Source organism: Callorhinchus milii, unplaced genomic scaffold (assembly GCF_018977255.1).
Source record: "Callorhinchus milii isolate IMCB2004 unplaced genomic scaffold, IMCB_Cmil_1.0 Scaffold1, whole genome shotgun sequence".
Lineage (NCBI taxonomy): Eukaryota > Metazoa > Chordata > Chondrichthyes > Chimaeriformes > Callorhinchidae > Callorhinchus > Callorhinchus milii.
The window spans coordinates 99,493,493-99,506,587 of record NW_024704742.1 but is presented as its reverse complement, the minus strand read 5'-3'; the positions used below and the strand labels follow the sequence as shown (position 1 = coordinate 99,506,587).

Below are 13,095 nucleotides of genomic sequence, written 5' to 3'. Positions count from 1 at the left end.
GGCGTCAGGAGCTTTCACTGTAATAGTCGTTTCTCATCACTCGGGGGAATTAAACCACAGAATTGCCCAGTTTACCAGGCTCTGGGAACCTGGGCCCTGTTTCGGTCTATATGACTGTAAATCGGGCTCTTTGATTATTTTTTGTCGGTTAAGAAAGCAGCCAGTCTAGCTTGAAGCACTGTCTTCAAGCTAGACTGGCCAAGCCTCAGACCATTAGTACGGAGGACCTCAGCTCAAAACACATTTGCATTGCTCTAAACTAAAAACAATACGCTGAAGGCAAACGTTATAATGTGTCAAATATTTTGATCGGTTTACTTCAGGCTCCGCATTTCCAAGGGATTTGTAATACAGGAAGCTGGTTGTCGTTTGTGTTTTGTTGAGATTTGACCTCTTTTTTCTTAAAAAAATTATAATTCCCTGCGTCCATATTTCTGGAGCTGGGAAAACACTGAGTTGCAATGAAGCTGATGTTTGTGTTTCAGAGTCTTTGTGTATCAGAACCCTATCGTTTCCTCAGGGAGAAAATTAACATTGAGTGGCGAAGGGGGATGCGAGAAATGTTCCCAAATACAACCTAATAAGACATAATGCGGGGATGATTTGCAATTCTAATTTAGTAGACACGGACTGTGTAAATGGCTTTGCTATAAGGTGGTCAGACAGGAGAGGGGCTTCATGTAAAAATTACTGTCGATCGTGCAAAAGCCAGCCTGGTACACGGTGCACGGAACGAAAAAAATGTGATTCCCAGGGGAGCGTTCAGAAACCATTGTGAAGAAGATAAAGTTCACGTTGACTGCTATTTAATCACTCCGGCAGAATTGTGCATAATGGCCACTCACCCATGCACAATTTTAAAACCTTGCTTTTAAAGAGGAGATGTTTTGTATTGTCTGTTTTGCGTGCAAGAAGCTAGCAATTTGTGCTGAATGTGTTCTCAAGACCATTTCCAGCCAATCTACCCCCCCCCCCCCCCCCCCCCGCCATTGATTTTCCTTAAAATGAAGAGCCCACTGATGACCAGGTGGAGACCACAGACAAGAAAGACCTCGGCAAAAGTAACCTAGGCAACTCATTCAAATCTTCATCTCTCTCCTTCCTCAGCCTGCCCCTGCCCCCACCCTCCCAAGAAAATGCTTGAGCAAGCAGTGTAAAGCTCTTTGACACGTCCTTGAAAGGTGTTGTACCTTATCAATGTAAATTTGTTGTAATTGCTGTTTTGAAAGGAATTTTAAGCTGATGATTTTTAAAAAATATTATTTCAACCCCCACCCCCCATTGAAAAAAAACCTTGCTATCAGTTAATCTCTGAAACACAAAAAATCCCCAAACATTATTTTCCCCCCTCCCCCCCCCGCGAATAAAAATCCTACACAAATATTTTCTACTCCCCCTGTATAAAAACATTTCATAATTGATTCTCTCTTCCCCCTCTGATTCCCGAGTTTAGAAAAGAAACCTTCCTTCACAGATTGTTCCTGGTCAGCTCAGAAGCAGCTTTGAGTTCTGCCGACTGGCTCAATGTGCGCTGGCGGTTTGCCAAGAAAAAGCAATTACGTGTAATAATAGCAAAATTAAGAGGCGAGTGTTGCCGTTTTACAGCAGGACGTGGCAAGAACCATTTCCTTCTGTCAGTCGTATCTCGATTACACACTAAGAAAACAATTTCCTGTTGGTCTTGACTTGAGGTCAGCGAAGCCAGAAAGAGGATGAATGCAGACCGCAGCTTTAGTAACTGATGAGTGTAAAGCACGCTGCCAGAACAAAAGGAAGCGAGACTCCCTGATGCAGGGATGATTTTTTAAAGTGTAAAAATGCATTGTATTTTTATTCCCTCTCGTCGTATGCAGGTGTTCTGGTGGTAAACGTGACTTGGCGGAATAAGACCTATGTGGGAACGTTACTGGACTGCACGAAGCACGACTGGGCCCCTCCTAGGTAAGGGAACGTTACGGCTATTTTCCTGGTGGGAGGGGAAAGATGTGTGAAATCACGATGCCTGAAAATCCCTCTTTGATCTTAGCCTTTAGACCTTTTCTTAAAATTTCCACGATTGTGTGGAACTGGGGAAAATAGATCATTTGACCTTAATCTGGAAGCTGGTTTCTCCTGAAAGAACTTTGGGGACTGACTTCTAAATGAAGACCGAATTTAAGGATTTCCCCAAATTTTGACCAACCTTAAATTTTAAGACAATGGTCCTAAGGCTAAAACCAATGAGGAATTTTGAACTTCTGAAGCCTAATTAAGCTTTGAAGAGCTTTCTAAAAAAACTATCCCTTTGTCGTTTCACCTCAACCTCCCACTCTTGTCTCTCCTCCTCCATGCACAAAGTAGCTGTTGTTCTTACCGAAGGCAAATTGGAGGAAAAGCTGCCCCGGTTTTGAGTCCTAAAATTGAATCAATGTTTTCTTCCTAGGTTTTGCGAATCGCCTACAAGTGACCTTGAAATGCGAGCGAGTCGAGGCCGGGGGAAGCGGGCACGCTCAGCTGCAAACGTTCCGATGAATGACGCCAGCTTCACGGAGTCCAGGGGCGTACAGAACAAAAACCGAGGCGGCGCCAACGGCAAGGGGCGCCGGGGCAGCCTGAACTCGAGCGGCCGCAGGACACCCCCAAACTGCACCATCGAAGAGGTGAAAGCCATTCCCTCACCCGCCAACAAGAGGAAACACAAGCCCCCAATGGAACTGGACCTGAACTCCAGCTCCGAGGAAACAAAGTCTGGGAAGCGGGTCCGCACGAACTCCAGAAGCACTCCAACCACTCCCCAGGGCAAGCCCGAGGCGAGCTTCGTGGACCAAGGCTGCTCCTCCCCAGTGTTGATCGACTGCCCCCATCCGAACTGCAGCAAAAAGTACAAGCACATCAATGGGCTGCGTTACCACCAGGCCCATGCCCACCTGGATCCCGAGAGCAAACTGGAATTCGAGCCTGACTGCGAGGACAAGATGTCTGACTGCGAGGAGGCATTGAGTAGCGTGGCCATAGGCGTGGAGCACGGTGAACTGAGAAACGGCGCCCTGCTCGCCGGGGGTTCGCTGGGTTATGACCAGATGAAGGCTCCTGTGTCGCCCATCTCCGCCAGCACCCCGGGCACCCCAAAGGGGCGTAAGGACTTAGCAAATAACGCCCAGAGCCCAATAGTTAACTCTAAAACTGGGAAGAACTCCAGCAAAAGGAAGGGTCTCATCAACAGTGACTTGAACAACCTGCCCGTCATCTCCAACATGGCGGCTGCTTTGGAAAGTTGCTTGGTTCCCGACGGGGTCTCTGTCACAGAGATGCCCAAGCTTGAGGTGGAGGGGGTGATAGACAAGAAAAACTTAGGGGACAAGGAAAAGGGGAAGAAGTCCAGCAATGGGAAAATGGATAAATCGTTACCAAAGCCTAAAACAACCAGACCAATAGCCCCCGCCCCTCCACCGCCACAGTTGATAGCCATCCCCACGGCGACATTCACTACCACCACCACGGGGTCACTACCAGGGCTGTCGTCGCTCACCACCACCGTTGTCCAGGCAACACCAAAGAGCCCACCACTGAAACCCATCCAACCAAAGCCCACCATCATGGGAGAGCCCAGCACAGTCAACCCAGCCTTGTCCTCGCTCAAAGACAAGAAGAAGAAGGAGAAGCGGAAGCTGAAAGACAAAGAGGGCAAAGAGTCGGCTAGCCCCAAGATGGACTCGAAGCTGGGCAAGGCGGAGGAGTGCAAGGCATCTGCTAAAGATCTGGCTGCACATTTTTTGAAGGATCACCTCAGCAAGAGCGAAGTACTGGCCAACGGTCTCTCCGACTCGCAGGAGAGCCGGATGGCGAGCATCAAGGCCGAGGCGGATAAAGTTTACACGTTTACGGACAACGCTCCCAGCCCTTCCATAGGGAGTGCCTGCAGGCTGGAGTGCAGCAACATGGTCAATGGACAGTCTCCCCTGACGCCGCTGCACGTTCTGACGCAGAACGGGGGCGATGGGACCACGGCCAAAACAAACAGCCCCGCTTACTCGGACATTTCAGACGCTGCCGACGACGGGGGCTCTGACAACAGGTCAGAGGGCCTGAGCTCTAAGATTATTTCCCCTGCGGACGTGGCTTCCGCCAAGGAAACAGTTGTGAAAAGTCATTCCTCAGCCTCCTTGCAGCCCGCACAGAGCAAAGAGTCCCATTCCCCTTTCTACCATGGATACGAGCCTTACTATTCCCCTGGTTACATGCACCCCAGTCAAGTCAGCAGCTCCACAGCCGGGAACTGCACAGCCCCCCAGAGCGTCAAAGTGAAGAAAGAGTTGGAGGAAGAGATAGAAAAGAAGGAGAAGGCGGAGATATTAGAAATGAAGAAGAGCGATAGTGTTACTGGGAATATTCAGGCCCAGCATCAGTCTGTTATCACACAGAGACATCCAGCGCTTGCTCAGTCGCTCTACTACGGGCAGTATGCGTACGGACTATGTTACGTCGACCAGAAGTCGATCATGACAAACTCTTCTTACAGGCAGCAGTACGAGAAGTTCTACGAAGAGCAGCGGTACGCGGAGCAGAAACTGCAGGGGATGATGGGGAGAGATGGGGAAAGGAAAGGGGACGGGCTGCATAAGGAAATGGGAAAAGAGGACCTTAAGCAGAAAAACATTCCCTCTGCTACAATTTCCAAAGCCCCTTCGACCCCGGAGCCCCACAAGAGCAGTAGCTCCAAAGCTAAAGATCCTTTCATGCTGTCAGAACCCTCGAAGTCTGGGGTGTTGAACAAGCCAGAGGAGGCTGGTAAATTGCAGATGCAGGCAGCACAGCAGCAACTGTTGGCTGATGGTTTTAAAGCCAAACAACTGGAAAATCACCAACTTATCAAGGAGGCAGTGGAAATGAAGAGTGTCATGGACTCCATGAAACAGACAGGGGTGGACCCTACAGTACGTTTCAAACAGGTATGTGATTTACACTGTCCACCAACAGCAGAGTGGGAAATAACCAAGTACTTTTACTTTCTTTGACAACCATTTCATTTATTTATTTATGCTGCAGTTCTACATAAATAACTTTTTTAAACAAAACACCCAAAGGGTCATGCTTTTTTTGTGCTAAGTTAGTTAGGTTTTGTCGCGGTTTGTAGATTTGGGATTTGTAGACATGTCACCAAAAGGTAAATATTAACCTTTCACTCACACACACATACAAACTGCATGGCGCTTGAAGTTGTACATTCAACAGACTTGGAGAGAGTTTACAATCCCTCCATATCAGTGGCATTCATAGCCATTTAAGGCATTAACTGTATTGCACTGTTACACAAGGTAAATAACATAGAACAGGAATGGGTTATTTAGCCCATCATGCCTATTCGTAGGAGTCCTGAAGCTCAGTGGTTAGAGCACTCGCCTCACAAGCGAGAGATCTGGGTTTGATTCCCGGGCGAAACCTTGGGCAAGTTTCCTTACTCCACACTCTTGATAATAAATAATCCCTCAAGAAAAAAAATACGATAATAATTTGGTCACTCAATCCACGACTGTTTGTGGGACACTGCTGTGCGCAATTGGCTGCCGCGTTTCGCCCACAAATATACAATCAATTCACTTTACAGTATATTCTGTGAAGCGCTTTGAGACGCCTAGAGGACTTGAAAAGCGCTATATCAAATGCACAGATTTTTATTATTTATTCATAGCAACTCTTTTTCTTTTTAAATCCCATTTCTTCACCCATTAATGTCATTGCTTCCCAAGTACCTGGCAAATTTCAGATTCCACAGAACTTTAGAAAATAGTCTTAAATTCAGCCCAACTTTGGAAACTGATTTTCTGCAGTGCCCAAAAACACCAATAATATTGGCTTCCAACTTAAGACTGAATTTAAGACTTCTCTAAAATTTCATACCATGTTATCTTTTAAAACAAAGGCCTTAATAAGCTCAAGGAAATTAGGTATTTCAGACACTATATTCTTATACCCTCTGTTTGAAGAAATATTTTCTCATATGGACCCTTTTTTGTGAACGTAAAGAGCAACAGCAACAGTTTGCATTTATATAGTGTTCTTCATGTAGGATAATGTCTCGGAGCGCTGGAGATTAGACATTGGGGTTATAACGCTGGCTTTGTTGCGTTATTATAATATGATTTGTGGCACACAACGGAAACTTTGTGTCAGCCAGCAGCGCAAAATGACCTCTGAAAATTTCTGCCCCTGTGGTGCTTTCCCTTGTTCTGTGTGGGAGAGCTCCACAAGTGCACATCAGCTTTTAGCAGACTGCTCATCTCAAAGCCTAGATTTTGCCTTTCGGTGCAAATAGGAATTTGAGTATTATCTCTTCACTTTCAAACACACTGTGCGCACCAGTGTAAAGTTGTCCATTCAGCAAAACTAGGAGAAAGTTTATGGTCCCCTCCGTATAAATTATGCTTGCGGCCGTTTATGAAATGAACTGTATTGCACACTCCTGTTTGCGACTTTTACTTGGTCCCAAGCACATTGCAATACCTTCCCCTTTAATAACTGAGTCAGTTATTAAAGGGTAAGGAATGTCCGGAGGGAATATTTGCTTTTGAAATATTCCTACTAGAGATCGAATAAAACTTATTTCTCAGTTCTTTCCCAGGAGGGAAGAATAATCTCCTTAGCCCTAGTCGATCTGGGACTTTGTACCAGGAAAGAGACCGGTTCAGATATTGAGTTGTTAGGTGACGTCCTTCAGCAGGAGTGCAACTATTAGCTGCAGGGCCCGGGTTCAGAGAGAGGAACATCAGGCAGGTTTACGGCATCAGTGAGCCCTACTGGGAGCTCTCAGAAATGCCTTTGGTGGGGGGGTGGGGAGGTAGGGGGAGAGAGAAGTAAATCTCGAAAACAAATCTTGCATAGAATTATGTAGAGTATATTGCATGGACACAGCCACTCGGCCCTAGACTGTGCTGTTGTTCCCACACAAGTCCTCACCCCTCATTTATCCCCTTATCTACACATCACGTTTTCAAGAGGTAATAAATACATTGCTGCTTTTTGCTTCAACCACAGCTTCTAACAGTGAGTTCTACATTTTCAGTCTAGTAGTAACGAGGTTCCTTCTAAACTCCCTGTTAGATCCACTATATAAGCTGTCTTGTATTTAAAATCTGCCACATGTCTCCCCAGCATGGTGTAATATGGTGAGGGAAGGGTTAATGTGGATTGTTTTTCTAGACATTTGAGCAGATCTCAGGGAGATCCTTCTAGGTATGAAGTCCTGAAGCATTTGGATAAGCATGTTTCCTCTATAGAGTTAGTCACCCACACCTTAATAGATAAAAAACCTGTGTATTTAATGGTTTCAGACACTGTTGTATCTATAGCTGCTGGTTTAGTGTGCACACAAGGTAATAAATCTGTGCAGTAAAACTGTGACTGAAGGAAAGTGACACGTGTTGTAATTGTACGTAGGAGCCAGATCCGAGGGCTTGGCACCATTATGTTTACCAGCCCAAGTACATGGAGCAGCAAAAAGCAGAGGAACTTGAGCGGGAGAAAAAGCAAAAGGAGGACAGTCCGATGAAGGCACCGAGCAAAGAGGGAACGATCTCCAGCTCCAGCATTCCCATCCCGATAACCAACATCAAAGAGGAGCCCAAAGAGGCTAAACGGCCAGAACCCCAGACACTCACAATGGAGGAACACAAGAGCAAATCTGATGAGCGTAAGACGCCCATTAGTGGCAAGGACTCTAGAGGAGCCCGAGTTGCGGTCTCATCACCAATGAATCAGCATCAGTCTTACATTCAGTATCTGCACGCTTATAATCCTTATTCCCAGATGTACGACCCAACCTACCGAGCAGTATCTCCAGTGCTAATGCACAGCTACCCAGGTACGTGCTTCTGCTGTTTGTGTTTTTTTTGTGTTCAGCTGGATGTCTTGACACATGTTGAAACTCATCACCATGCTTGAGGTCTTAAGATGCACTGAGAGATGCACTATGCCACCCACAAATGGAAATTCCCATTTGTCGAATGGAATGCGTACACTCTGCCTGGAAGGACCCACCTTACTTATCTAATGCCAGATAATTATTAGGCGCACGTTGGCAAAAGCCAAGGCTTGGGGCTCCAGAAGGGTTCTACTGGAGTTTAACCAGTAAAAGCTGCTTGGCTTGCCTTTGAAAGCACTGCCTCGCAAGCTTTTCCGTTGCTTGGAACCTTCCTAAGTGTTAAGAAGGAGGTGAAAGTGCTTTTATAAAGAATGCTCTTTATTTCTCCCCTATTAATCTCCATTATTATAGCATCATGTCCATTATTGTAATATGCGACAACCAAGATGGACCTTGGTCCTTTTTCCTATAGCAATGTAACCAGAAGGAAGTAAAAAGGCTTCAACTCTCATCCATTTATCTCCTCAGGGGCATATCTCTCTCCAGGCTTTCACTACCCAGTGTACGGGAAGATGGCCAGCCGAGAGGAAACTGAGAAATCCAGCCCAAGTCCCAGTGTGAGCAGTAAACCAGCGGCTGAATCCAAGGCTCTGGACCTCCTTCAGCAGCACGCCAGTCAGTACCGCAGCAAGTCTCCGGGGGTAAGTAGGGGGGCCACGGTCCTGCCAAGATCTTTTAAGCTTGGATTCACTGCACAGGCGATAGGCTTGCTTCATCATAAAAATTCAGCACTGCAATAAACTCCGGCATAAATCTGGTAATTTATAATTGGCTTTGACACTGTGTCATGCATGTTTTGCCACATTTGTAAAACTCTGAAGACAAAGGCATACACAGTGTGTGCTAGAAATAAAAGACAGGCTCGACATAATCAATTATTAACACCCAGCTTTTCTTTTATTCCCAGTTTATTTTTGGAAAGCCATCTGAAAACACAGTTTTGGAGACGGCTTTTTTTTTTCTAAGTGTTTTTTTGTTTTGAAACAAAATGTAAGCGAGGCTCCACAATGGCGAACAGCTGAACCACAGCAGGAATCGACGATTCCTCTGTTTGAGGTTTCCAGCATTGTTGCAAGATATTTGAGCACCCCCTGCAAGGAAAAAACAGAGTTAGCATGAATTACTGACTCAGGAGCGATCCTAAATATGCAAGGCTTAGAGGAGGCTGCAGTTGGGGTTGTTCTGTTCAGTTCAGGGTGCCCCATTATAGAACGGACTTCACAGTGTAGATTTATTGAGCTGATAGAAGTGGTTATAGTGAGGAGGGCAGACTGCAAAATGTTGTTTTTATGGTAGCTGAGAAGATTGAGAGTGGAATATGCTAAATATGCTAAAGGCCTTCAAAATTCTGAAGGGTTTTGAGAGGTCAAACAGTGAGAGATTATTCTTGCTGGTTACTGAATCAATAACAAGGGGCATTAGCTCAGGATTGCCACCCGAGTTAAGGGGCAAGTCAGAAGGAATGTTTCTCACAGAGGGTTGATAGGACTTGGAATCTGTTGCCACAGGTTGCTACTGAAGCTAAGACTGTAATAGCATTTGCAAAGCAATTAAATGTGTTTGAGCAACAATATGGAAGAGGGGATGGGGTGGAGGAAATGGCAGAAAAGTGGGACTGGAGCAGACAGCTCAATGGGTTGAATCGCATCCTGTGTTATAATTTCTTTTGATTCTGCGTTCCCAATACTCCTTTAGCTTCTTATTCAAATAAAAGCTGTAATTTATATTTATTGTTCCGCCGGGAGAAAAACTCACAAGCCAATATTTGGCTTTGTGATTCCGTTTGCGAGCGTCCTGTTTTAAGTGGCTCGTTTTAATCCAAGCATAAGAGCTAAATGATTGATACTTGGTGCAGTGAGTTGGAAATGGCAATTTATATTGTAATCAGTCTAATTCTAGAGAAACGCACAATTCCTAATGCGTGTTTTTTTTGCCTTTTTGTAGCCGGCCGAAAAGGCTCCTCCTGAGCGGGAAAGAGACGCCGAACGGGAGAGGGAACGGGAACGCCATTCGCCTTTTGCACAGCGGCACGTTCACACGCACCACCACACGCATGTCGGAATGGGTTATCCGCTAATCCCAGGCCAATATGACCCATATCAAGGTACTAACTCAACCCGACCATCTTTATTTCACCCACAAAATATACAGTCAATTCACTTTACAGTATATTCTGTGAAGCGCTTTGAGACGTCTCGAAGACTTGATAAGGCGCTATATCAAATGCAAGGATTATTATTATTGCTGTACATAAAAAAAAGATTGAAAACAGCATCAGCAATCCGGGATGTACCTGCTTATTTGTGGGTACGTATCCCGCAGCTTAAGATGTGGCCATGTTTTGTGCCCACTTTGCATTGACATTAACAAATGATCAATATCTGTTGCTGCAAGTAAACCTTTTATTCCTCGTTGATTCAAATCGTTTTACGATATGAACTCGAGAGCTCAAGGCTGTTATACTTTGTGGTTTTGGTGCAGCACGGTGTCACAGTATGTCGCTAAACGAATAGGTGGCGCCACCAAATGATGGGCCATTTGCTTACTTATTTCCCATGCCCCCACCACTTCTTTGAAAATATCTGACCTGCTGTGGAGCAGCATAGAGCCAGTAGGGATGCTCTGGTGGGCGGCTGTTGAACATTTCCTCGGTACCTGTTTATGAACAAGAGTCGCCATTTCCCACGATTTCTCATTTTATAAAGCCACCGGTCAGGATTAAAACAGCCATGGCACCAAGAAGATTGCCGGGTTGGTGCTATCATGTAAACTGATCTCTGGCAACGATGTTTTAAATGGCTTCAGGGCCTCTGCGACGGGGGAAACATTGGCCAGAGTTGCAATTGGCTGGCTGATGCCCATAAACCCTTAGCTCAGCGTTCAGTCATTTCCTTTAGGAAGAAGATAGGGGAGAATTCACAAAAACGACTGTTGTGATTGCCTGGAGCTTGTTCCTTTCACCACAAATGGCGTGTGGCGGGAGTAGGGAGGGATAATGAGTGCATACTTTGCTAGGAATGTAATGTTCCGTCAATTGTTTTTTTTATTATTTTCTCTTCTGGGCTTCTGACCATTCAGACTTCAGACGAACAAACTTTGCTTTGACTTTGATGGAATTCAGATGTTGTTGAATCTGGAAGTAATGCAGACAATGTCTTTTGATCATCACTATTTGGGACAGGGAAGGAGGGCAGGAAAGGCTTCACCAGCGAGTGCTATAAATGCAATAGCTGCTTTGGGATTAGTCGATACGCCCGGGTAATGACTTCAAAGTATAACATTTCTGATAATGAGCAATGTAGATCCAATGTTACTACACTGTCTTTCTCATATAGTCTAGGGGCTGGCACTTTAACATTGCATCGTCAGAGGTGCAATCCTTCGGATAAGACATTAAACCAAGGTCCTGTCTGCCTGTTCATGCGGTCATTAAGGATCCCATTGCACTACTTGAAAGTGAAGGCAATTTCTCCCGGTGTCCTGGCCAATAATTCCCCAAATAAAATTGGTCATTCACTTCATGACTCTTTCTGTAACATTACAAATTGACTGCGCTGTTACACCTACAAAATACAATCACTACACTTTACACAGAATCCTGCGTAAGCACGTTGAGACACGATATCAAATGCAAGCATTGTTGTTGTTATTGTCATTATTATAATAATAATTATAATATAATATTAGTCTTATTGATGTTGCTGATGCAGATTAACGTAGGCAGATGTTTACCTACGTAAGAATAATCACTTCCAATTATTCTCATTTCGTGAGATAAATAATAAAAAAACTTGCATTTGATATAGTGTCTTATTGCATCATCGAGGCATCTCCAAGTTCTTCACAGGAATTTACTGTGAAGTGTAGTGACTGTGTATTTGTAGGCAAAAGCAGCAGCTTAGTACTTTGACATGCTCTTTTACATGACAACTGTTGTTGCTGAGGGATGCTGAAGTTTTAACCAAGTTTCCCCTCTTTTCTGTCCTTTCTTCAATTCTCTCAGGGCTGACCTCCGCTGCCATTGTTGCTAGTCAGCAGGCGGTTGCACAGGCTTCTGCATCAGGCATTTATCCTGCACAAAGAAGGTAAGGTTTTTTTTCAGATGACATCTTAAGCAACTCTGTCACTTGAAGCCCCAAAATTCCACCTAGTCTAAGCCTGTGAAGCCAGTCTGCTATAACATTGCAGAGAATTGTAGATAATTACTAAATTCAGTCTTGATTTGGAAAACAGTGAAGAAACAACTTTCAAATTAAAGAATTTTGCAGAACGTCTACATTGATCTTAAATTTTAAGACCGAACGAATGGTTTTGCGAAACATGGCTAGGTAGAATTTCGGTTCTTTTGTGTTTCTGTGTTAAAAACAATTTCTTCCTTGATGCTTTATTCTATTTCTCCTGCAACATGCTCCCCTCGTTTCCTGTTGGCATCAATGCTAGCTTGGGGCTCCCATTGGTGCCCACAGCCTGTGTTAGCTTATAGTGAAGGGGTTTGCACAACTGAACCCAATCCCAGGCCCACAAAACCACACAGTCTCAGCCTGTAAGACCATGTTCTCTTAACATTTGTCCCTGTGCAAAATTGTGGGGAAATTCTTATATTCACTGTTAATTTGGAAGTTGTTTTTCTGCAGCAGAGAGGTCCTGACCTGCTTCCAAATTAGGCCTGATTTTAAGAATTTTCCACAAATCTGCACAATCTCAAATTTTAAGACAAAATGGTTGTAGTGGAATTTCAGGGCTCCTGTTTCCACCCAACATCCAATTTCCAAAAATCACTATATTATCTGCACTGCCAGCTAAAGTGAAATCGGCAGACTCTGGACAGACCAGTGATCGTCAGTACAGGATTGGATTGGGCATGCACACGTGTGTGTGTGTGTGTATGTGTATACACGTGTATGTGTGTATATATATATATATTATAAATACACGCACATATATATATATATATATACACACACACAGACGCACGTGTATATATACATACACACACACAGACATACTGATATCCAACCGCATTATAGTGTGAGTGTGTTTATAACCCGGGTAGATTGTGGATCGACACTGTACCATGAGAATGGTCGCTGGCTCTGTCAGCGATGGCCATTTTTATTTTGCAGACTTGTTAGACCACTGTGTCCAATCTTATCAATCCAAAACACGGAATCATACTATATAAATAAACAACACGCGCA

General features: G+C 44.7%; 1 protein-coding gene across 1 annotated transcript in view; it reads left to right on the top strand.

Moving 5' to 3' along the window:
* Positions 1-11,986, top strand: part of LOC103182358 (zinc finger protein 608) — a 65,012-nt gene extending 53,026 nt beyond the window's left edge. Inside the window, exons 4-9 of the mRNA XM_042346908.1 lie at positions 1,854-1,941; positions 2,423-4,928; positions 7,414-7,837; positions 8,366-8,538; positions 9,842-10,001; positions 11,901-11,986. Coding sequence (XP_042202842.1) covers positions 1,854-1,941; positions 2,423-4,928; positions 7,414-7,837; positions 8,366-8,538; positions 9,842-10,001; positions 11,901-11,986 — 3,437 coding nt within the window. The remainder of the gene's footprint in view (positions 1-1,853; positions 1,942-2,422; positions 4,929-7,413; positions 7,838-8,365; positions 8,539-9,841; positions 10,002-11,900) is intronic.
* Positions 11,987-13,095: the final 1,109 nt, after the last annotated feature.